The sequence below is a fragment of the Ostrea edulis genome, chromosome 3 (assembly GCF_947568905.1).
Source record: "Ostrea edulis chromosome 3, xbOstEdul1.1, whole genome shotgun sequence".
Taxonomy (NCBI): domain Eukaryota; kingdom Metazoa; phylum Mollusca; class Bivalvia; order Ostreida; family Ostreidae; genus Ostrea; species Ostrea edulis.
This window is the reverse complement of record NC_079166.1, coordinates 53,226,547-53,253,433: the sequence shown is the minus strand read 5'-3', so window position 1 is coordinate 53,253,433 and position 26,887 is coordinate 53,226,547. Positions and strand designations below refer to the sequence as shown.

Sequence of the window (26,887 nt, the reverse complement as noted above, 5' to 3'; positions counted from 1 at the left end):
TTATAGACTTAGGAAAAATAATTCATTCTGAGGCACAGCTGTATCAGGCTTAAAAGTCAGTTCCACTTTGTTCTTTTATCAAGAAACTAAGTACATCAAATTTTTGCAATATAGATTTAGTGGAAAAAACAGTATATTTTATTTTCAGGTCACTTGAGTCACTCCTGTGACCTTATAATTGCAAATGGTTACTAACATCAGTGGTCATGTTTGATCATTAAAATTTAAATTTTTGGATAACTATACCATTCCAGTTTGATTTTAATTTTCAAAATTGGTATGAAGCATCATTGGAACAAGGGGAATTGTTAATTTCAAAACTGCTGTACTCCCAGGGTCTTAGGGACAGGGCAAAAACTGCAGAAAATTGACCAATTTTCAAAAATATCTTCTCTACAATTGCACATAGATCTGTAAAAATAACTAAATGCTTTGTGATGTAGAGCAGGAAGGCGCTGACCAAAATTGTTTGTACTGTTGCTGAATATTAGAATTTAGCTTAGATAATTGCCTTTAATTACAGGAAATATTTCCTAAATTTCATAGCCTTTGAGACTAGTGATACTTTCTACTAATACTCTGGTGAACAATAAGGCCTGTGGGCCTCTTGTTCCAGTACAGCTAGGTCAATGGGAGTTTTGTTTTTGGTCTGTCTGTCTGTTTTTTATTTTGATGCTAGTTTAATCTTGATAATAACTTTTGAACTTAAGACAAGATATGAGCCCGAGTCAATATTAGTAACCAGTTAGCCTAACTTATTTCCAGTTGAGACTCGATCATCTCTTTTTTTTTTCTCGATGTAATTGCCCTCTAGTGTGATGCACTTGGACCAACGGTGTTCAAGTGCCATCAGCCCAGAACTGAAAAAAGTCAGGGTCCTTTCCATTGACCCACTCCTCAACTGCCGTCACCACTTCTTTGTCAGACTGGAAATGACGTCCACAGATATCCTTTTTATGTGCCCGTCAAAGACGGGACGTATTATGGTATGGCGTCGTCCGTCTGTCTGTCCGTCTGTCTTGACCTTGTGGGCAGGATACAGACTGAACCATAAGCCCTAGGACTTTACAACTTGGTACATTTGATCACCATGATGAGAGGAAGATGCCTATTTTTTTCAAGGTCAGAGGTCAAAGGTCAAGGTCGTAGTATCACTTATTAGGAAAACCTTGTGGGCAGGATACAAACCGAACCGTAAGCTCCAGGATATTATAACTTGGTATATTTGATCACCATGATGAGAGGAAGATGCCTATTGTTTTTCGAGGTCAAAGGTCAAGGTCATAGTATCACTTTTTAGGAAAACCTTGTGGGCAGAATACAAACTGAACCGTAAGCTCCAGGATATTATAACTTGGTATATTTGATCATAATGATGAGAGGAAGGTGCCTATTGTTTTTCAAGGTCAAAGGTTAAGGTCGTAGTATCACTTATTAGGAAAACCTTGTGGGCAGGATACAAACCGAACCGTTAGCATATTTATGAAGTAACGCATTCTAAGGCTATCCCTCTTTATATCTTGATATCCATTTCTACAAGCATAATAATGAATTAGCTCACAGAGGACAGTGCTAACTTCACTAAAATATGAATCCCACTAAAATATGTTTTCCTTGAGCAAAATCTACGGGCATATTATGCCACGTTGTCGTTGCTCTTGTTCAAGTTTGGGAATAGGAAGAAGTCGCTAGGAGCTGGGTCAGGTGAATAGGCAGGATGTTCATACCTATATCGCTCTACAGCATCCATTGCAACTTTGCAAGTGTGGACTCTCGCATTGTCCTGTTGCAGCAAAACGCCTTTAGAGAGTTTACCTCGGCGTTTTTAATAGATGGCGGTTCTCAGCTGGTCTAGCAAGTTTGCAAAGTACACTCCGGTTATTGTACTTCTCTTGGGTCCAACATAATAACGCCTTTTGCATCCCAAAATACTGTGACCATCACCTTGCCAGCAGATGGTTGCGTCTTAAACTTCTTTGGCCTTGGAGACCCAGGACCTACCCACTGACGACTGAGCTTTATTCTCTGGGTCATAATAATGAACCCAAGTCTCATCTACAATCACCAACACAAAAGAAAATCATCTTTTGATCTAATTAAACACTTCAACAAGGTGCTGCATACTGATGCTCTGGTTGCCTTTTGCTCATCACTAAGGAATTTGGGGACCCAACGGACTGTTAGCTTGTGCATACCTAAACAATTATGTAAGATTGTTGAAACGCTACCATGTGAAATGCCTAATGCCTGCGCTATTTCTTCCACCTGAATTCGCCTATCGGAGTGTACCAGATCCTAAACTTTATTCTTACACATTTCTTCATCGGTGGCATCCAGACCTGGCTTCATCTTCTAAAGATGTTCTACCGCGTTTGAATTACCCTATCTAGAATTTAACCTGAGCATAAGATGGTGCAGAAGACCCATAAACATTGACTAACTCGCTGTGTATTTCCTTGCCTGTTTTACCTTTTAAATACAAGTACCAACTTATAGCACGGTACTCAACTTTAGATCAAAAGCATGCCTTTGCATCATTAGCTATGTTTGAATATTTTAATTATTAAAGAATGATTCGATACGCGTGCAATTTTGTATCCATTTTTAAAACATGTTTTGAAACAAGGCATGAAAATCGTGACCGTCTCGGTCTATCAGAAATGGGATAGGCTGGTTACTTGCCGAATTGCCCTTATACTTAATATGCAGTGAACTGAATGTTCATTCTTACGTGAATGCTAAAGTCAAAGTCGAGCATGCTGCAATTAAACCATATTCCATGCTATTAAGCATGGGAGCTTTGTGTTTCACAAAAATCATCTTGTTATTAGCTAAAATCTTTTTTAAAAAATCAACTATTCTGCAATTCAGCTATTTGCACTCACTGGAAGATTTTGTTTTTCAGGAAGTTGATTTGACCGTGGTATCATATGATAACAATACAGGACTGATAGTAGCTAGAACTCGGGTACTGACTGCTTACGACATCGGCATTTATAACATTGGATGTTTTACTTCTGACGAAGGCATTTATACTGTCAAGGATGTACGATCCATCAGAATTGTCCTGTTTGGTCCTGTTAATGTCAAAGCTGTAACCCCAGAAAAGGTCAAAGTTCAGGAAGGAACAAAGGTCAGATATGATCAAAGATATGTGAAGAGTAGTAAATCTGAAATGTGTGTCAAAGTTCAATTTCATGTTAAATATTTTCTTGCCATATGTGCAAACTGAAAGAGGTTGCTATAGAAATCTATGTATACATCGATTGCTGAGTGCCTAGATTGCTTAGTGATCTCAACAGATCGCCATGAAATGTGACAGTATCCTCCATTTTTCATCACACAATGATCTTCCTTAATATTTACACAAAATGGACTTTTCAAGGTTTTCAGAGATCTCTGAGCTCACCCAAAAGCCTCTCAATGATCTACAAGTGGCATTAACTTTGAATAAAGACATTTTTATACAAAGCACTGTTGATGTTCAAAAGTATGAACTTTACATTTAAGGTAATTCTACCCTTCTAGAATTATAGGTTCAATCTTATATTTGATTGTTGATTCTTTCAAATGATATATCTTAATAACAAATAAAAATGATAAAGTAAGTATGTTACAGTATTGATAAATTTTTTAACAATTAATTTAGCACACATATATCTGTTATCAACATCAGAAAATTGCAATTTTCCTTAAACAGCATTATCAAAACACAAAAACTGGTTAAAGTGGTATAATAGTATTCATAACAATTTCATGAAACTGTTTATTTAAAAAAAAAATGTTTGTGAAAAATAAAGAAAATCTATTGCATAATGGACTTGATAAATAATTTAATGAAAACAAAGTTATTGCCCTTAGATTCAATATTTTGAAACATATAATTGATTGTTCATATATAACTTTAATAGACCTTTTAAATATTTTATGGTTAACAAATTTTTTTGCAATAACTATTGAAAAAGACTCCAACAAAATTATGTTCCTGTCACTACAAGCATAAATAATAAAATCATTGAAATCTTACGACGTCACAAGAGGGTGGAACTACATTAAAAAATCAAAAACATTTTATAAATTATAGAGTATATTGGGAACAAAGTTTTGTATGGTCATAAGTCAAGGAAAAAAAAATTAAAAATCATTTTCTTATAAGTCATATTGATATGTAAGCATTAATTGTCAGGAAATGCACATTGGAATTTGTTCAATTTGATGTCTCCATGGATAGGGCCACAATAGGGGATCAAAGTTTTACATGGGAAAGGTAAAAGATCTTTAAAAATCTTGCTCTCTTGAACTTCTAGGCTATGATTAAGACATGATGATAGGTTTAAGTATCCTTGGGTAATGCAGATTCCATGGGGGGGGGGGGGGGGGGGGGGGGGCATAATATGTGGCAATATTTGGGAAGGATATATTTTTTAATCTTCCTTTCAAAAATAATAGGACCATGGCTAGTCATACAAATTTTGAAATGTGCAAGCATTCCCTGAGGCACTGCAGATTCAAATTTGTTTGAATTATGGTTGCTGGAGGTTGGTTGAAGATCAAAATTTTACATCAATGTTTGTGTGTGTGAAAAAATTCCTGAAGAACCACTGGGCTGGCATTAATATGCAAGCATTCCAATTTAGTGTGCATGCAGATTTATGTTTTATCAAATCATGACCCCTGAGGCTAGGGTGGGTTCACAATATAGGATCAAAATATTGGGGCTAAATTATAGATTCAAAGTTTTATGAGAATATATATATATATATATATATATAAAAGCACAAAAACCCAACAACACCCTACTTTCTTAAAGTGTCAGATCTGAGAAGATACAAGGCCAGTAAAGAAATTTATAAAAGCACTGAAAAGGCCACAACACTGTTGGTGTATATATATACATGTATATATATATATATATATGTATGTATGTATATACACAGCAAAACCCTAAGTGATTTTGTAACAGTTACTGATGCATTCCTATGTTGTCTGTAAGTCATGTTGGGCTAGGGTGGGTTCACAATATAGGATCAAAATATTGGGGATAAAGAGGATAAAGAGGGTACTAGAAATCTTTTACAAATCTGATGAAGAACGCCCAGTCTGAGTCAGTATGACTCAAGTGAGCATTTTGGTCCACAGGCCTCTTATCTAGGCTAGTTCTAAATCAGAAAAAAATATTAAAATATATTGCAAAAGTAATCTCAATGTCTGGTTGTAATACATTAGTTTCCACCCCTAATGAATATCCTATAGGTAACAGTTCAGGGCATCGGTATCTACAAGACAGGTTACATCAAGTGTGCCATCAAATGCCCCTATGTAGAAAGGGGCATTGGCTGTTTCACTACAATGTCTGAACCATCTGGCTTTATGATCTTTCCTGTGAAACGTTTTGATGCAACAACCTGTGAATGTGACCTCGCAGAACTGTCAAAGGTTACCAGACCTATGTCGTATGATATAACAGTGCTGTTGGAGCCTCTTTCTGAAACTTTAATTCCAGGGTGAGTACTAGACCTTTTACAGACTTTGATTATGTTGCATGCATCTCAATATTATTACGAATCATTGTATCAAGAACAGTTGGAGACTCTGTTGTCAAGCCAATTCTATGCAAGGTGCAGGTTACAAAAGCAATTAACAGTATCGCCAAGAATTAGGATCAAAAGCTTGGACATGGACTGGATTATCATCGTTTATAAAATGATTACTGTATAGTGGTGTGGTTTCATCGTCATCAGCCATTAAGTGTCAGATTCGCTGAAGGGGATGAGAGTTAGTAAATCAGACACTTAAATGGCTAGTGAAGATGGCTATATACTGTACTGGTTTGGACAAGCTGATTTCATGATATGCTTAAAATGCATTCCTACTTTATATAATGACACATGTGACACTTATATTCTAATTAACCATGATTACATGGTATACATTGATATTACATTTTATTCATGCTTTTGATATTAAAGGTTGATGTGTTTAATTTTTTGAAAAGAAGAAAGAGTTATCTCTCTTGTTTTGTTTAGATTAATTAAATACAAAATATTCTTTGAAGTCTTGTTGAGTATTATAAAATGATAATGAAATCAAATAAACAATTAGCATGTTATGAATGATTGTAATGAAATATAGTGTAACAAATTTCAGGATGTTGTTCTATAAATTGCCACATACATGTATACTGTTTAGACTTTACAGGTACTGTAATGTCAATTAATTATTAATTACCTGTTTGTACAATTAATTATTAATTACCTGTTTGTAATTTTATTACAGAGTTTCTTTCAGTTATACATGTTTTACCTTGTTTTGTTTACTACTTGTACTTACACTCTGTTCTGTTCCGGCAGCTTTTTATGTAATAATTATACCCCCCGCAACAAGTTGTGGGGGGGGGGGGGGGGGTATACTGGAATCGGGTTGTCCGTCTGTCTGTCCGTCCGTCTGTAGACGCAATGGTTTCCGGGCTCTAAAGCGTTATCCTTTCCACCTACAGTCACCATATCATACATATGGACTACCCATGGGATGAAGATGTTCCCTATCGATTTTGGGGTCCAAAGGTCAAGTGCACTGGACATCGAAGTAGCAATATGGTTTCCGGGCTCTAAAGCGTTATCCTTTCCACCTACAGTCACCATATCGTACATATGGACTACCCATGGGATGAAGATGTTCCCTATCGATTTTGGGGTCCAAAGGTCAAGTGCACTGGACATCGAAGTAGCAATATGGTTTCCGGGCTCTAAAGCGTTATCCTTTCCACCTACAGTCAGCATATCATACATATGGACTACCCATGGGATGAAGATGTTCCCTATCGATTTTGGGGTCAAAAGGTCAAAGGTCACGCACACTGGACATCGAAGTAGCAATATGGTTTCCGGGCTCTAAAGTGTTATCCTTTCCACCTACAGTCAGCATATCATACATATGGACTACCCATGGGATGAAGATGTTCCCTATCGATTTTGGCGTCAAAAGGTCAAAGGCCACGTGCACTGGACATCGAAGTAGTAATATGGTTCGGTTTGTCATGCCATTTGTTTTTTACACTCAGAAAAGAGGTAGTTTATACCTATTACCAACATCCTTTGGGAGATTGGGGTAAGCGGGGGGTATTCTTAGTGAGCATTGTTCACAGTACCTCTTGTTTGTACATATTTGAGTCAATGCAAGGTGAAGATAACGAACAGTGGTCAATCTCATAACTCCTACAAGCAATACAAAATAGATAGTTGGGCAAACACAGACCCCTGGACACACCAGAGGTGGGATCAGGTGCATAGGAGGAGTAAGCATCCCCTGTTGACTGGTCACACCCGCCGTGAGCCCTATATCTTGATCAGGTAAACGGAGTTATCCGCAGTCAAAATCAGTGTGCCAAGAACAGCTTAACAATCGGTATGAAACACGTCAGACAGCATTTGACCCAATGCGAGGTTGTATTGACGAACTAGATCGTTATAACGACGATAGAATTTTCGAAATGCTGACTTCAATCGAGACTGTTGAAACCCCTCTACCATCAACTTGTTTGTCAGTAGCAATACCTCGATTTAAAAACTGACTATACGCAGAACAAGCTTTTGCGTATCGAATCAGTTGAGAGATATAAACACCATATGCAGGTGATAATGGAATATTGCTACATAAATATGGGAAGTTGACGATGGAGAAGCTGAAATCATCCCGTTTGTCATACAGTTGAGTTGTCAGTTTGCCGTTAATGTCTACTTTCAATAAAATATCTAAGTATGAAGCAGAAGTGGACAACTCTGTGGTGTCCTTTATTTCGAGCTCACAGGGATATATATCAAATCGATCTAATGCTGCCTTTGTGTACGTTGTGTAGAACGTCGCGTTTGGTTGTCACATGGAGTTGATGGTAACAACATTTATCACTTTTGACTCAACTTTTCTACAATTCAAACATCAATGTGAGATATGAAAAAAAAAAATTTTCAAGTTTGATATGAGAACAATTATTATGAATAGCAGGTAAATAATATTACCGTGGAAAATTAATAATTTAATTCCAAATTATATTTAATTGCATTTAATTACTTCAAAAGTTTTCCTAAAATTGAGGAGAGGGACCCAAATTTGATTTATATGATAAGTGATGGGTAAATGTTAGAAATGTTGTATAATAATGTTGTTTTTATCAATGTTTTGAGATCAAAATATAAAAGTTTCAAACTTTTAAGTCAGTGTTGTTTCATTTTGATTCCCTGTATTTCATTTGACCAAAAAATATCTTACTTAAGTTTTGTAATTACAATGGGGTTATCATGAACTATGACAGGAATTGTTATAGGGGTATAGATTTTTTCTCCATCAGTTTGAATGTCAAGGAAGACTCTTGTCTGACCTTGCTCTTGGACATGATAAGATGAAATAGAATTATTGATCGTTTATTGTTTAACTTCCCTTTCGGGAATTTTCCCCTCATATGTAGACCTCACCATTGTCAGTGAAGGTCTGCAATATCTAGGCCTACGCTCGGCGCTTATGGTCTTTGAGCAGCGAGGGATCTTTATCGTGCCACACCTGCTGTGACACAGGACCTTGGTTTTTGCGGTCTCATCCGAAGGACTGCCCCATTTAGTTGCCTCTTGTGACAAGCAAGGGGTACTGAGGACCTACACTAAGAAGAGAATGCTACACCAAGGGCGGATCCAGAGAGGGGTTTGGATCCCCACAGGCTTGAAATAGAATGAAATGTTTTGCTACAGTATGTGATTTGAATTAATGGTGATTATTTCTATATTTTAAGATTGAAGTTTGTAAAGCTGCACGTGAGAGCTCCAGCCCCACGGCTCGTCTCTGCCAGGTTTGACAAGATGTACTGCTCTGTGACGATCCAGTTTGATGTGCCTGTGGAAGGGCCAGAGGCCTGTAGGGAATTATTTGATGACTCAAGTTTCCAAAAACTGGGCAAAAGTTAGTTTAAAATCAACTTACTATAAAATGATACATTAATGTAATATTTCTAAATGTTTGACTTTGATATTTTCTTCAACAATACTGTTGTTCTTTTGGCCACTAAGTGCATAAAAGATTGTTGATAATGACTTTTCCAGGTGCTAGATGTCGCTTTATGGGTAATAAACTCATTGTTATGTTGAGGAAAGGGAAGTTCTCTTTAAGACCAGGAGAACAGCTGTTTGTCTCCAACACAACCATCCAAAAGTTGTTCTCCGAGGAAAGTGAGCCATCCTTTGCATCAGGAAATGTGACAGTGAAATCACCAAAAGATCAAGTAAGAATGCACTGTCAGAGAGACACCAGTATTCATAGCCCCAAACTCAATCATAGCATTTTCATAAGTTATCTCTCTGTTTACGGGTAAGGAAACATTTCTCTGTTTACTCATTTCTCTGGTTACTCATTTCTCTGGTTATTCATTTCTCTGGTTACTCATTTCCCTGGTTACTCATTTCTCTGGTTACTCATTTCTCTGATTATTCAGTTTTCTGGTTCCTCATTTCTCTGGTTCCTCATTTTTCTCTGGTTATTCATTTCTCTGGTCACTCATTTCTCTGGTTATTCATTTCTCTGGTTATTCATTTTTCTGGTTACTAATTTCTCTGGTTATTCATTTTTCTGGTTACTAATTTCTCTGGTTACTCATTTCTCTGGTTATTCATTTCTCTGGTTATTCATTTCTCTGGTTACTAATTTCTCTGGTTACTAATTTCTCTGGTTACTAATTTCTCTGGTTACTCATTTCTCTGGTCACTCATTTCTCTGGTTATTCATTTCTCTGGTTACTCATTTCTCTGGTTATTCATTTCTCTGGTTACTAATTTCCCTGGTTACTCATTTCTCTGGTTACTCATTTCTCTGGTTATTCATTTCTCTGGTTACTGATTTCTCTGGTTATTCATTTCTCTGGTTACTCATTTCCCTGGTTACTCATTTCTCTGGTTATTCATTTTTCTGGTTCCTCATTTTTCTCTGGTTTCTCATTTCTCTGGTTACTCTTTGTTTTGGTCACTCATTTCTATAGTTATTCAACAAGTTGTTTATCTCTGCAATTCAGTTAAAAATATCTGTAATTTTATCAATGTGTTCAATAATTGAATAAAGATATCTTCAATGTTTATATGATAAAGGGACTGGTTCACGATTTTTGAAAAAAATGTTTTTCATTTTTGATGTTAAACATTAAAAATATAACTCATTTAATGTTGATAGCCAAAATTTTGACTTTCTGAATGCAGGAATAAAAGCAATATTTTAGCCTTAAAGGGACTGATTCACGATTTTCCCCAAAATTTTATTTTTCACTTTTAATGATTAAAATCTACTGTCTAATGTGTTTAAAGAGTTTATTATTTGCTTTGTAAACAAAGATTACGGTATGTTATTGTTTATGAAATTTTCAAAAGAAATGGATATCGATCTAAGTTTATCATATCTTTAACATTTCGTGGCATTTTTGGGGTAAATATGTGTCACTAAAAGTTAAAATTTGTGACTATGCAAAATAAAGATGCTTTATACTACAAAATCAATGTTTCACTTGTTTGTTTGTATACATAAACAGACTCGAGTCTTTGTTTACATAACACAGATTTATGGCTAAAATATTGCTTTAATTCTTGCATTCAGAAGGTCAAAATTTTGGCTGTCAATATTAAATGAGTTATATTTTTAATGTTTACCATCAAAAATGAAAAATAGTTTTATCAAAAATCGTGAACCAATCCCTTTAAATCAGTGTTATGTGAACAAAGACTCGAGTCTTTTAATGTATACAAACAAACCAGTGAAACATTATAATTTTGTAATATAAAGCATCTTAAGTCTGCAGAGTCACAAATTTTAACTTTTAGATGACACATTTTACCCAAAGAATGGTTGAAATGTGAAAGATATGATAAACTTTGATCAATATCCATTTCTTTTGAAAATTTCGTAAACAATAACATACCACAATCTTTGTTTACAAAACAAATAATAAACTCCATAAAATGAGCTTCTGTGATAATGTATAACATTAATTTTTATGTGAAATCTTTTAAACATATTAGGCAGTAGCTTTTGATCATTAAAAGTGAAAAACAAAATTTTGGGGAAAATCATGAATCAGTCCCTTTAATTTGGCATTCCATACAGATCAATGCATAGTTTCTTGTACTTTCACTTTGTAGGCTGAGATTAGTGCAGAGGTTCATGAACTTTCACTTTCATGTTTAAGGTTCAGATAAGTGCAGAGCTACTTGGAGGAGGTGTGATTGGAAGCTGTGACCCTTTTGAACTTTTCCTTAAAAAGTCTGGCAGTTTGGGTTGTGTGGACATTGTCTTCAACTGGACAGTAACATCTAATGATAGTAAGCAGAACAAAAGGCTCACAAGTTGATGTTCTTACATGTAGTGAAATAGAGCAACCTAGATGGTTTGTATTATAAAGCATGAGATTCCTCTGCTGTGTCAGGATTTGAAATATATCAATATGTTACTGCATTTCTGTTGAAAATTGTTAGACTGCATGATTTGAAAAATCTGTGTAATTCTGATCTTATGCAATATATTGAGTAGATATTATATAAACACATGAAGGTTTTGTTGGTTGGTATATCCCATTCAAGAATTTTTCACTCATATGGAGATGTCACCAGCTGTAGGCATATTTTGACCTAATTGTTTGGTGCTCAAGACTGTTACTAAGCAACAGGGATTCTTTATTGTGCCAATGCTTACCATGATACAAGAGCTCCATATTTAGTTCACCTGAGATGTATAGTTAGCTCAAGTGAGCTATTCTGATTACCTGTTGTCTGGCATCTCTCTCAGTCTGCAAACTTTACACATTTTCAACTTCTCAAAACCGCAGGGCCATTTTCTGCTTAACTTGCCACAAAACATCCTTGGGTAAAGGGGATTCAAAAATTGGCTGCACCCTTTTCAAAGGAGAAATAATTAAGAAATAGTACAAAAAATATAGTGGCATTTTTAAAAAAAAAAATTAAAGAACCCCTGGTCCAGAAAAGATAAACTTAATATGTGAACGCTTCCTTCATGAGAGTAGATTCACATTAAAATTGTTCAAATCACGGCCACTGAAGGTAGGATGGAGCAACTATAGGGATCAATGCTTTACATGGGAATATATAGGAATTTTTTAAAGAATTATTCTGAAGAACAACAAGACCGTGATTAGTCATATTGATATTCAAGCATCTTCAAGTGTACCGATTCAAGTTTGTTCAAATTATGACCCATTGGGGCACAATGGGAAACAGTTTTTTTTGGAATATGCAGGAAAGAAATTTAAAAATCTGTTTTTCATAAGCAACAGTGCCATGATTAGTCATGTTGAGAGGCATTTAAGCATCAACAAAATAGTGCACATTCAAGTTTGTTCAAGCCAGGTTTGGGATAAGACTACAATAGGGGATAAAAGTTTTACATGAAGATATATAGGAAAAAAATTTCTTTTCAAGAACAGGAGAGCCCTGATTAGTGATATTAATGTGTAAGCATTCTTAGGTAGTGAACATTTCAGTTTATTCAAATCATGGCCCCTGGGTTAGGATGAATTCACAATTTTTTGTACAAATCTTGAGATCAGCAGGACCGGTTTAATTAGATTCATAATTATTCATTGACAAGCATTCCCAGGTACTGTAGATTTAATTTTCTTAAATCATGGCCAGGGGGTTAAGGGGGTGGGGTGGGGTGGGGAGGGGGGCATCAATAGGGGTTCAAAGTTCTATATGGGGAATATATATAATGTTTGTAATGTGTCAGGATTGCAATATGATGCAGATTTTATAATCTATATTTACATTTACAATGTTTTTACCTTCAGTATATGCTGGGAATATTCTGACAGAAATGAAAAGTTAAATGTATATGAGTAATATGATTATAAATGCAGTGATGGATGTGAGCATGGTCAGAACTATTATGGGTATAACTGACACTGAACACCAGTACATGGTTTTGTGTAGATACAGAAAATAGATATCATTTTTGAAAATACATGAGGGTATAAATAGTAATGCTTCATGCAAGGTATCCCCATTTTGTGTGGATTCAAGCTCAATTAAAGCACAACCCCATGGAGCTACACGGGCAAATGTGCCTCATGTGAAAATTTCTATGTGAAATTCACGTTAAAAGAGCATCAAATGTGAATTCACACGAAAAAAATCACGTGAAATTTACATGAATTTCACATAAAATTCACACGAATTTCCCGTTAAATCTTTAACATGAATTTCACATAAAATTCACGTGAATTTCACATAAACTTTATAACGTTAAATCATACATGGATATTTTGATACTCTGAATCTCGGGTTCAGATGAACACAAAAAGGAGTACAAATCTGCTTTCAATCTGCTGATAATTTAATTGATTTATTATAATCGATGTATCTAATAAGGAGGGGGGGGGGTTAATTAAAATTGATGCCAAACTACCGACAGCGGAAAACAATATCATGGCATTTTTTCCCACCTGCACAATATACTACCCTCAAATCACATGTATGTAAACAGCCCAAGTGCACCCCGACAAGTAGCCTGTTACTAACATCATAAAGCAGCGAGATAAAATTTTTAACTCATCTTCAGTAGTTTTACAAAACTGACCAAAACAACAATCTTTTGGAATGCATGGTTTTGAATATCTACCAGTTTGAATTTTCACTTGAAATTTGTGTGAATCTTTTCATGTGAATCACCGTTCACATTATTTCCTTGCGAAAATCAAATCACATTAAAATTTTCATAAGGAACTAATGTGAAAAGTGATATAATGATATAACATGAAATTCATGTGAATATTTTAACGTGAATTTCACATGAAAAGTGATTCACGTGAAATTCATGTGGACATATTAACGTGAATTTCACGTGAATCACTTTTCACGTGAAATTTACGTGAATTTCACGTGAAAGGTTCATGTGAATTTCACGTGAACAGCATTTCACATGAAATTCACATGAAGCACATTTGCCTGTGTAGGTTGGCCTTGGGTCATAATATGGGGTCAAAATTTGTCATAAGATTAAAGAGGGTGAAGGTCTTTTAAAACTCTTCTGAAGAACAGCAGGGTTAAGGTGACTCAGGTGTGCATTGTGGCCCACGGGCCTCTTCTTAAGGTCCTATCCAAAAGACCTGTGATGTTTGCTTAATTCAATGTTGGCCATTTTGCAAAGGAGTAATTATGGCTAACTGCAAAGGAAGCTCGAAAGCCACATTTAATGTGATGTTCTTATCTCATAGCAAGCTCCAAAGTCACTGTTAATGTGATGTTCTTATCTCATACATAGCAAGCTACAAAATCACTGTTAATGTGATGTTCTTATCTCATAGCAAGCTCCAAAATCACTGTTAATGTGATGTTCTTATCTCATAGCAAGCTCCAAAGTCACTGTTAATGTGATGTTCTTATCTCATAGCAAGCTCCAAAATCACTGTTAATGTGATGTTCTTATCTCATAGCAAGCTCCAAAGTCACTGTTAATGTGATGTTCTTATCTCATAGCAAGCTCCAAAGTCACTGTTAATGTGATGTTCTTATCTCATAGCAAGCTCCAAAGTCACTGTTAATGTGATGTTCTTATCTCATAGCAATGCTCCAAAATCACTGTTAATGTGATGTTCTTATCTCATACGAAACAACAATATTTTGAATGTATTTTAAACTGTGGAATACCCTTATGAAATGAAAGTTTAGTTTCTTGTAACACTTACTAATGATTACTAGTAGGAATGTAACTGAGTATATTTGATAGATAAACTAAACAACATTGATGTATTTTGTAGGTAGTCCCTCAGCGACTGTTTTAGCCAAAATAGCAATCTTACAGAATACACTGGATAACATGCCTATCTCACAGTGGAGAATCACAGGACTGGGATCTGAGGTAAAATATTCATAAATAGGATAGTGAAACAGGGATAGGATAGTGTAAGTATAAACTTGTGTAAACAGGAACTGAATAGTGCAAACAGGAATTGAATAGTGTAAACATGGACAGGATAGTGTAAACAGGGATTGGATAGTGTAAAGGGATTGGATAGTGTAAACATTGATTGCATATTGTAAACAGGGATAGGATACTGTAAACAGGGACATGATAGTGTAAACAGGGATAGGAGAGTGTAAAAAGGGATAAGATGGTGTAAACAGGAATAGGTTAGTTTAAACAGGGATAGGATAGTTTAAATATGGATAAGATAGTGTAAACAAACAGGGATAGGATAGTGTAAACAAACAGGGATAGGATAGTGTAAACAAACAGGGATAGGATAGTGTAAACAAACTGGGATAGAATAGTGTAAACAAACAGGGATAGGATAGTGTAAACAGGAATAGGATAGTGAAAACAGGGATTGGATAGTGGAAACAGGGATAGGATAGTGTAAACAAATTGGGATAGAATAGTGTAAACAAACAGGGATAGAATAGTGTAAACAAACATGGATAGGATAGTGTAAACAAACAGGGATAGGATAGTGTAAGCAAACAGGGATAGGATATTGTAAACAGGAATAGGATAGTGAAACAGGGATTGGATAGTGGAAACAGGGATTGGATAGTGTAAACATGGATAGGATAGTGTAAACAGGGATTTGATAAACTTTAAACATTACATTGAACAGGATGTAGTGTATACACTATTTCACTGAATATTTGTTATTTACATGATTTATTTTTTTTAATCTAACTGCCTGTACCCATTAAGGGTGGTTTCAAAGTCTTAACTTATCAGAGTTACCATAATGCCTATCATAAAGATTAAATTGTGGAGAAATATGCAATGTGGTAGACCTGTAGAATTTATGAACATTTGGAATTTGGCTATTTCTGAACAGATTGTGGCCGGATCCTCCTATGTGTTTACTGCTACAATTACGAATGCAATGGACCGCTCCTCTACATCACTCTCTACTCATGTGACACGCTCACAAAGCATCAAGCCAGTCAGTGTGAAGCTTCAGCTGATGTCGGGGAAACGCCCCGATCCTCAGAGAACTCTCAAAATGGCTGCCGTGGTCACTCCTTCATCCTGTAGTGGAATCAACATGCTGGAGGTAAAGGTCATGTAAAATATGGACAGTGTACACTGGACCCTAATTCTAAATAACATGCTGAAGGTAAAGGTCATGTAAAATTCGAACAGTTTCACTGGACTCTAATTCTAAATAACATACTGGAAGTAGAGGCCTGGATTTCTCGAAAGAAACTTAAGTCAAAACTTGGACTGAGATTTTGCTCAAATAAAAGAAAATTCAAACCTTAACTTTGAGATTATTTCGAGAATTCCAGGCCAGGTCATGTAAAATACCAACTGTTACACTGGACTCTAATTCTCAATAAATTAAAAATTTGACAAACAAATTTCTTGTACCAGTGTCCACTTGCGGAAGGTCAGGGTTCGAATCCCGGCCATGACAAACCGAATTCATTAACATAGGTAGTGACAGTTCCATCGCCAAATGCTTGGCATAAGGTGTGAATGTCCCGTGTCACAGTAGGTGTGGCATGCTAAAGAACCCTCACTGCTCAATGGCTGTAAGCACTAAGCATAGGTCTAAATTTGAAGCCCTTCATTGGTATTGGTGACGTCTCCATATGAGTGAAAAATTCTTGAGAGGAATGTTAAGCAAGATACAATCGATATAATCTTGTACCAGTGGACTAATTCTATGTATAAACTGTTCACAGAAAAAGTTCCTGCACTAGTGAACCAAATTGTCTAATTCTCGGTATAAACTGTTGACAGACAAAATCCTTGTACCAGTGGACCAGATTCTTTAAATCTCTGTATGAACATTTGACAAACTCTTTGTATCAGTGGAGTAGATTGTGTAATTCTCTGTTGACAGACAAACTCTTTGTATCAGTGGAGCAGATTTTGTAATTCTTTGTTGACAGACAAACTTCTTGTATCAGTGGAGCACTGATTGTGTAATTCTCTATATAAACTGTTGACAAACTTCTTGTATCAGTGGAGCAGATTGTGTAATTCTCTGTAATATGTTTTACGGTGTCACCGTTGAGACGAGCGAAGCCCATTAACATCTTGCAACACAACTTATAGACATTTTATCCGCCACTTCATTTAACGCGGGAAATATAACGTGGTGGATGTAAACAGTTACATTGTGACGTCATATTAGCTGCAATGTTTTTTCTTCTTCTCTCAAACCAAGCAAAAACAAAATGTTTGAAGCTATGAGAAAGCTTGTCTGGAATTTAAAAAGGTTTATGGTACTTTCTAAACAATCTAATTATTTTAATCACGGGTTTGTCAATGAATTATACCGCAGTGACGGCGACATTTTTCCAGAAGCATTATGGGTAATACTCATCTTTTTTCAGCTGATGAAGAGCAAATCACGTGACTCATATGTGTAATCATTGGAGCGAGCTCGTCGCGTCGCTTCGCGACCCGCGCTACGCTCGCTATAAACTGTTGACAGACAAACTTCTTGTATCAGTGGAGCAGATTGTGTAATTCTCTGTTTAAACTGTTGACAGACAAACTCCTTGTATCAGTGGAGCAGATTGTGTAATTCTCTGTATAAACTGTTGACAGACAAACTCCTTGTATCAGTGGAGCAGATTGTGTAATTCTCTGTTTAAACTGTTGACAGACAAACTCCTTGTATCAGTAGAGTTGATTGTGTAATTCTCTATATAAACTGTTGACAGACAAACTCCTTGTATCAGTGGAGCACTGATTGTGTAATTCTCTATATAAACTGTTGACAAACTTCGTGTATCAGTGGAGCAGATTGTGTAATTCTCTGTTGACAGACAAACTTCTTGTACCAGTGGACCAGCAGCAGTGCTGATGTAGTCATTCGGTCTGTGATGGAACTGCCATTTGCTGTCATCAGGAGAGGCTCCCTGCGGGGGGGATCTGTCTACACTGTCGCTGTCACTGGTCAGTTTACACTGTCACTGGTCAGTCTAACAAATAGAATTTACACTTCATAGGACACATATTGAAATGGAATAGAATATTTAGAATAAACACTAGTAGTTCTGATTATATTACTGCTATGAAGTAAATCATTATATGAATGCACATACATAATTCTAGTCAGGAGGAGGGAGGCGGTTTGCAAATTCAAATTACTTGATTGTGATTTCAAAAGAATAAAAGTATTGATCCTGCTTTCTAGTTATATAGTGACTTGAATGTTTATTTATAGTTGTGAGTGACTTGAATGTTTATTTATAGTTGTGAGTGACTTGAATGTTGTTTATTTATAGCTGTGAGTGACTTGAATGTTGTTTATTTATAGTTGTGAGTGACTTGAATGTTGTCTATTTATAGTTGTATAGTGACTTGAATTTTGTATATTTATAGTTGTGAGTGACTTGAATGTTGTTTATTTATAGTTGTGAGTGACTTGAATGTTGTTTATTTATAGTTGTATAGTGACTTGAATGTTGTTTATTTATAGTTGTGAGTGACTTGAATGTTGTCTATTTATAGTTGTATAGTGACTTGAATGTTGTTTATTTATTGTTGTGAGTGACTTGAATGTTGTTTATTTATAGTTGTATAGTGACTTGAATGTTGTTTATTTATAGTTGTGAGTGACTTGAATGTTGTTTATTTATAGCTGTGAGTGACTTGAATGTTGTTTATTTATAGTTGTGAGTGACTTGAATGTTGTTTATTTATAGTTGTGAGTGACTTGAATGTTGTCTATTTATAGTTGTGAGTGACTTGAATGTTGTCTATTTATAGTTGTGAGTGACTTGAATGTTGTTTATTTATAGTTGTATAGTGACTTGAATGTTGTCTATTTATAGTTGTGAGTGACTTGAATGTTGTTTATTTATAGTTGTGAGTGACTTGAATGTTGTTTATTTATAGTTGTGAGTGACTTGAATGTTGTCTATTTTCATTTCAGTGTTTAAAGAAAATGATGAGTCTGTGTCAGATGAGGCCTCTGTGACCTTTAGTACCCTGAGTCAGCCCCTGGAGATCAGAGTCCCTCCCTATATACAATCTCTCCCCACCACAGCTGTTACTCTGGATGTTTCACGATCCACAGACCCAGACAATATACCAGACAAGCCTAGGTTCTTCTGGGCGTGTGCCAAGGTAATAGGGGATTTTCTGTTATAGCTTCCAGGATTGATATTCGAACACTCCCCAGAAGAGGAAGAAAAATGTGTAGATTTAGGTGTCCCCATGTAGGGCAGAGATGGGGAATATTTACAAAGGAATTACCACGTCCATCCTGCCATTGTCTCACATTGTACAACTCTGTTAGAGACCATTAGAAATCCTGACACTAAAGGTTGCTCAGGTCTTGACTCTAACTCTAAGGACAAATGTGAACTAAAATGACATCACACATCTAAACTGCATGGATAAGCGGGAGAGTCTGCAAACTAGTAGATATATTATGAGAATCAACAGATAGTGTGTGTATTGTAAATTTATAGAGAATCAGACATGGGTTTTAATGGGTCCATCAAAGATTGTTTTTTTTACACTGTCTGTTTCTGTCAACAACTTTATAAACTCCATACATTTTAATACTTAATGAAGAGAATATGAAGAGATTTTCTATTGGATGAACTGAAAGGTCAATGCCAAAGCTGTGTGACAGTAAGGTCAAATTTTCCAAAACTGTACTTTTTTAAAGATAAGTGTACTGTAAATGTTACCATTTCTTATAGTAATAGAAACCTGTGAGAAGTATATCCAATGTAAGTAAATACAAACGCACATATTAATAATTATAACTTTGAAATTTGAAGTTTGTTTTGAACACAAGACCAACCTTCAAATATCAATAAGGACTGTTCCAGAAATGATCAAATGGGGGGGGTCGGGCGGCAAACGATATTTTTTTGTGTGGGTGGTCGTATTTTTTCATATTTTAATTGGTCCGTGGTTGGACTGTTAAAAAAATATTTATTATGGGTAGTGGGTAGTTTCTATTGTTTTATTTTGTGCCACGTGGGTGTTGAGTTTTCAGAATATTTTTATTGTCGCTCTTGTCGTGTTGGTTACAAAACGTCGGAGGGAAAATTGAAAACGTGCTTTTGAAATGCTGCTTTCGAAATCGGAAGTAACATAGAACTATTTGAGTTGTCGCTCTTTGCAGCGCATAACTTTCCATTACGGCTCTCTTCAAATTAGAGGCGCGTTTAGTAGGGTCCCTTTGGACGTGATGGCGGCGAACTCTGTTCTGTAGATTATTACAGTTTACAGTGCATCGATTTTGGGAATATTTTGAAACCAATAGGTATTCCGTTTTCTAATAAAAATAGGCAAACCTTAGTTGATTTATACGAGGGTACCGATGCGTTATATTTATCAGTCGGTGTGATGGTGATAGAGGCCTCCGGGCGCGGGCTCCATTAGAAGACGAACGATTCGTGGAAAAACATATCCATACCCATTTCATGATAATAGCATCGTTTGGACTCCCAATCTTTCCAACATTCCCGCCATAGATGCCTTTGATTGTTGATGTGACATCGTTTCTTCAGAACTACTGTGATACAATGTCGCACAGGCATTACCGCGTCATTGACTAGAATGTTTGTCCCGAAAACCTCGCGAGATTTGTACTGTTTTCATTTTTAAAAATATTTTTGTGGTGGGTCTGGTTAGTTTTTTTTTTTTTATTAGATGGGTCATTGTAAAATGAGTTAATTAATTTGATGGGTCATGGGGTAATTTTTTAATTTTTTTTATGGGTGCTTGGTATATACAAAAGATGCCTCCCGACCCCCCCCCCCCCCACCCCCCCCATGTATTTATTTCTGGAATAGCCCTAACAAAAAATAATTGTATTTTTGGATGGAAAAAAAAATATACAAAATAATCTTGTTCTTTGGCTGAAATATTATATCTATACTATGAGATGTAAAGGGAAGACACTGAATGTAAATGTTGTGATATCGTTAATGCTGCATTTATGAAACTCAAAGACATATTTCATATAAAAATGGTGAAAAAGATTTGTTTGACACCTGCTGGAACCACTGGAATCAATTGTTTCATTGAGTGTTTGGTTTTTTTTCTTTAAAAAAAAATAGATTTCAATATATATGTACCTTTAATATGTTAGATAATGACTGTATGCATCTCTCTCTCTCTCTCTCTCTCTCAGAAAAGAATGGATACAGAATTATACCTTTGGTAGCTTCTCATAAACATTTTGTACAATTAAGTTTCTTTGCAGAATATATGTATATATATATATATATATATATATATATATATATATATACCGTATGTATGTTTAAAAATAAAAAAAAAATAATAATAATTATAACTTTAAAGAATTCATTGAGTGTCGTGTTTTTTCAATATATATGTACCTTTAATATGTTAGATAATGACTGTATGCATCTCTCTCTCTCTCTCTCTCTCTCAGAAAAGAATGGATACAGAATTATACCTTTGGTAGCTTCTCATAAACATTTTGTACAATTAAGTTTCTTTGCAGAATATATGTATATATATATATATATATATATATATATATATATATATATATACCGTATGTATGTTTAAAAATAAAAAAAAAATAATAATAATTATAACTTTAAAGAATTCATTGAGTGTCGTGTTTTTTTAAATGATCAATTGATTCAGTTGCAGAGTTTTTTTATGATTTCTCCAGACAAAGTAAAGATTACTATGAAGTTTCTGTAAATTTGTGCTGCATTGTAGGAGTCCATTCCAGGAGTGCCTTTTTATGTCAGTCGAAACGGGTCTGAGCTGATGCTGGAATCCCTAGTCAGACCTAAGTCTCCAGAGACCCCCACCCTGACCATTCCTCCCAATATGATGCCTGTAGGCAGGTATGTAGAGACCCCCCAACCCTTCATGAAACCTGTAGACAGACATTTAAAAAAAAACAACTCTGACCATCTCCCCAACACTAAATTTGTAGGTAGGTATGTAGAAACCTCCACATGACCATCTCCCCAGCACAACACCTATAAGCAGGTATGTAAAGACACCCCCCCTTCCCCCTCTTCAAAATGACACCTGTAGGTATAGGTATGTAAAGTAAGACCACCACCATGATGCCTATAGGCAGGTAAATGTAGACAAAGACTTTTCCACACATTAATTATGGGTGGCAAAGTGGAAGACTCTAATTATTTATAACATTGCATGTTATGAACATTTCTGTGCTGGATACAGAGAGGCTGACACCTAGGGCTGAGTGTGTCAGGCTTTTGTATGAATGGGTGGATTCACACATAAAGGAAAAAAAAACAACTTATACAACTGTTATATGATTGATGTTCTTTAAGGACATAGTAAAAAATTTCCTGATTAATCTAATGGTGTTGTCATATTCTGTAAAATTGCTTGATTAATTTTAAAGTGGTATTCTGTTTCATCGATGATACGACATCTTATTACATACAATCAAACCTCGTTATCTGGAACTAACACCTTATTACATACAATCAAACCTCGTTATCTGGAACTAACACCTTATTACATACAATCAAACCTCGTTATCTGGAACTAACACCTTATTACATACAATCAAACCTCGTTATCTCCAACTCTGAGAATAAACCTTAATATATATTTTATGTTACAGATACATTTGGAATGTGACGATGATGAAAGGAAGGAGATCAAGTTCCACTTCTGTCATAATGGAAGTAGCAGACGATCGTGCACCACTTGTTGTCATAGATACTACAGATGTAACCATAAACACAGGAGAGTCTGTCAGACTCAATAGTGTGATCTCCACCTACAACAAAAAACCGGTGACAATTTTCTGGGAATGTGGACAATTAGAAGGTAATCTGTGGCTGACCACTTCCATAAAGTTATCATATATCTACTGTTTAAAAAAAAGGGGGGGGGGGTCATCTGAGTCCGGGAATGGATTCAATATCACTTTATAATCATGTAATTAAATACTTTAAATTACAATGCCAATTCCTTCAATTACAGTTACAGTTTTTCACAAATTGATTACTTCAGTTATTAGAAGTATTGATTGAAGAGTCTTAAGTTAATACTTTAAATCTATAATTCACATGATCTCAATGACACATTGCATGTGAATGTAATTAAGACTGGTGAACAACAACAAAGTGTGCTACGAGTGTCTTACAAATACCTGGTAACTTCAATTAATCATTAATCATTACAAGGTTTTAAGTTGTCCCAGCACTCAGATGGCAACTGCTTCCATTTCACTTTGAAATTTCAATGACTTGGAATTTTTCCAGTATATGCTAGAACACATGAGGTGCCTTGAGAGGTTAAACTTCTGAGGAGAGTCCTACCTGTATAACTTTTCAGAGTGTTTATATCCAATGGCGGATTTAAGGGAGGGGGCACACTTGGCGCATGCCCCTCCTAAAATTATCAAATTTAAGGTAAATCACGTGGTCTCTTGTTTAGAAAAAAAAACACTGATAAAAGAAGCAATCATTTCTTTCACTTTCAGAGAAATAATTGACAAGATCTTTTGATTTATTGTTACTTTTATCGGGAGAACTTATATTTCATTCCAAAAAAACCCCTTAAAATTTGCATCATTTTATTATTTTCACCTCATTGAAAATGACAGAAAGTAGTAAAAATGACTACATAGGAAACGTATTATAAGCCCTAAAAAATTTATAATCTCCAAGAGCTCCCGGGGGCTTCTCCCCCTGGGCCCTCACCAGGGTTCTGCCCTGAAACCACTGGGGGGCTTTAAAGTTGCCCCCCCCCCCCCCCCCCCAACTTCAATTCCTGGAGCTGCCTTTAATATCTAAGTTATTAATTTCTGAGGAAAGTACATGTACCTCCTGTGTAAGTTTTCAAAGTCTTTATATTCAAATTTAGATTCCATCTCATACTTTTACCATTGAAAATGGAAGATACCATAAAACAAATTAATTCTAGAAAATATTTTGCATTCAATACGAATAGATACAGAAAGTTTATTTAGTTTCGAACATATACAAACAGTACAACATAAGCTCAGAGAAGCTTGTATTTTAACAAAACATAAATAAAGCAACAATAAATAAAACAAGTATCACGGGCAAACCAAGGAAGAATGATACATTACAGTCCAGCAAAAGCAAAATATAATCAAACATACCTTAAAAGAGTCGGGGAGTAAATAGTCAACACAAAAATAAACATAACTGTAAAACAGTAAGAAGAATTAAGCACTATAAAATGATGACAGTCTTTGTAAGTAAATGAAAAAAAGAGCAATATAGAGTGGCCAGGCCGCAATCCCTTTCCAACAATGTGCCCTTTACAAAAATAAGATGAATTATCACATATCATATTGGATTGTCCGGGGCATGGACACAAATATTTTATTTATTGAAATTGACAGTTCTTTGTTATAGAAATAAAGTCTTTTAAAACCTGGCTCCTAAAATCATGTTTGTAAACACTGTTTATATCTATACTAGTGAGATGAATGCACATGCATTTCATAGGACGGTAAAGAAACACTTGTCATTAGCCAGGAAACCATGTAGGGATTGAGGACTTCAAGATTTTCTAAAAATTAAAAAAAAAGGTCAAAAACATTATATACAACATTTCAACATATGATAAATGATAAATTAATTTAGGGAGTAAGCACTCTTATTTGCATTCAATCATGCTTTCATGAAAGTAAACATTTCCATGGTTGTGATTTTTATGACGATGTGTGATAATTATTTTCTTATGTTCATGATTGTTTTTTTTCCCCCTCTTTTACAAAACTTTAGACTATAGTGCTCTCCTTGGATCACCCTGGAATATTTGTCCCCCACCACAACGCGGAAGGGGACATAGAAATACTGGTGTCCGTGCGTCCATCCGGCCGTCCCACTTCACTTTGTGGACGCAACTCCTCAGAAACCGCTCAATGGATTTTGTTCATATTTTGTAGGATTGTTATTCACCATGTGTAGTTGATCATATTATGCTGCCATTTTGATTCGATAATTTTTACAGGAGTTATGGGACTTTGTTGAATTTGTATATGCTACACTATAGGAACATTTTGTGGACGCAACTTCTCCGAAACTGCTCACTGGATTTCATTCAAATTTTTTAGGATTGTTAGTCACTATATGTAGTTGATCATATTGCGCCATCATTTTGATTCGATAAATTTTACAGGAGTTATGGAACTTTGTTGAATTTGTACATGCTACACTATAGAAACACTTTGTGGACGCAACTCCTCAGAAACCGCTCAACAAATTTTGTAGGATTGTTAGTCACCATATGTAGTTGATCATATTGCGCCGTCATTTTGATTCGATAAATTTTACAGGAGTTATGGAACTTTGTTGAATTTGTACATGCTACACGATAGAAACACTCCGAAACCGCTCAACGGATTTTGTTCAAATTTAGTAGGATTGTTAGTCACCATATGTAGTTGATCATATTGCGCCATCATTTTGATTTGACAAATTTTAGTACAGGAGTTATGGAACTTTTGTGCTTCAACTTTTTTTGCGGCAGTGGGGGACATGGCTATACATGTAGCAATCTTGTTTGAAGTTAAAAAACTTAGATATGTGCTATCTGCAAATAGGAATTACAAAATTTGTATGTTTAAAACAGGTTATGACTATGTGACAGTGGATAAGTACACATCATTCCCCAGTAGACTGCAGCAGAAGAGTGCGGAGGCACTTCGTAATTACGTCTTCTCTCTCTATCTGGACAAAGGCCTGCCCTCTGGTGGAATATTTCCTCTACAGGTCACTGCCATTGCCGGGGATCGCATGCTTAGTAGGACAGAATTTGTGAAGGTTTCAGTTAATGCCCCTCCAATGATAGGGGAGGTCAAGGTAAGTCTGCACTAGCTGACTAAGGAGTAAATGGTGAAAATTATGCTTATTGGTAATTTACACTAAATATGGGAGGAAGAATTGTGTGCAAATTTTATTGCTATCATTCAATACACTGTCAGTCTGGGAATTAAGCAATACGGAACTTTCAGAATGTGCTAGAACGACGGATTAGAATTGATGTTATACACCATGACCCATGGTCATGTGATAGTAACCAATTGTAGGGCAAAGTTGACATCGAAACAAATGGTATTTCACTAGCAGACTGTCCATAATGAGCTATGCACAGTCCTACGATGATGATCCAAGTCACTATTGGTACTTAGTACCTGGGTGTAAATTAGATGGAAGGAAAAAGGTGCATTTAGATGCATATCATTGGATGCAAGGCGTGAAGTTTTACCGATATTTACCAATTGAAATATTCTCTAGATTTATTTCCCTTGCCAACTTGCATATAATTTTTCCTATGAATAGTTGCAGTGATTCCTTTCTTTGAAAGATAACATTTCAATGCAGGAATTTGATAGCAATGCTTGTTTACCTAGTTATTATTGTAATCCAGAAGTGACATATGTCCTACAATTACGTTCAACGCATGATAAAAGTCAGAGTGGATCCGTATCTCGAAATTCCCATAGTAGGATGTCACATAAAATTTATAATAAGAGATACATTATAAATTTTGTTTTTTTTCATTCATATGTTTAGAATTGTTGATAATTTTTGTTCTTAGATAGGGACTATATGCAAGAACTCTGAATGAAGATTCCAACCTAAAGGTCTAGGAAAATCAAGACTTTTCTTCAGTTCAATTTTTCTATACTTGAAATACCTCCATTGTATCTTTTGACAACTTAAACCCCATTAGTCTTCCTCTTAGACCTAATCTTGCTCAAACTTGAATTAGTGTATATGTATATGCAGTTATGTTTTATTTATTTATTTTTGTATTGTTATGAAACACAGATGTTAAAGGTTACAGCCCTGATCATGAAAATTATTAATTCATTAGGCATACTGAAAGCTTATGGTTATAACTGTCTAATGTTCATTGCCTTATTTATACAGTACAA

At 35.5% G+C, this 26,887-nt stretch overlaps 1 protein-coding gene across 1 annotated transcript in view; it reads left to right on the top strand.

The window, feature by feature from the left end:
- The window catches only part of LOC125673829 (uncharacterized), a 109,750-nt gene that overhangs the window by 46,219 nt on the left and 36,644 nt on the right, over positions 1-26,887 (top strand). Inside the window, exons 17-28 of the mRNA XM_048910662.2 lie at positions 2,906-3,133; positions 5,254-5,504; positions 8,780-8,946; positions 9,087-9,265; positions 11,210-11,342; positions 14,792-14,892; positions 15,845-16,063; positions 17,793-17,922; positions 18,905-19,098; positions 21,694-21,824; positions 22,586-22,794; positions 25,579-25,808. Coding sequence (XP_048766619.2) covers positions 2,906-3,133; positions 5,254-5,504; positions 8,780-8,946; positions 9,087-9,265; positions 11,210-11,342; positions 14,792-14,892; positions 15,845-16,063; positions 17,793-17,922; positions 18,905-19,098; positions 21,694-21,824; positions 22,586-22,794; positions 25,579-25,808 — 2,172 coding nt within the window. The remainder of the gene's footprint in view (positions 1-2,905; positions 3,134-5,253; positions 5,505-8,779; positions 8,947-9,086; positions 9,266-11,209; positions 11,343-14,791; positions 14,893-15,844; positions 16,064-17,792; positions 17,923-18,904; positions 19,099-21,693; positions 21,825-22,585; positions 22,795-25,578; positions 25,809-26,887) is intronic.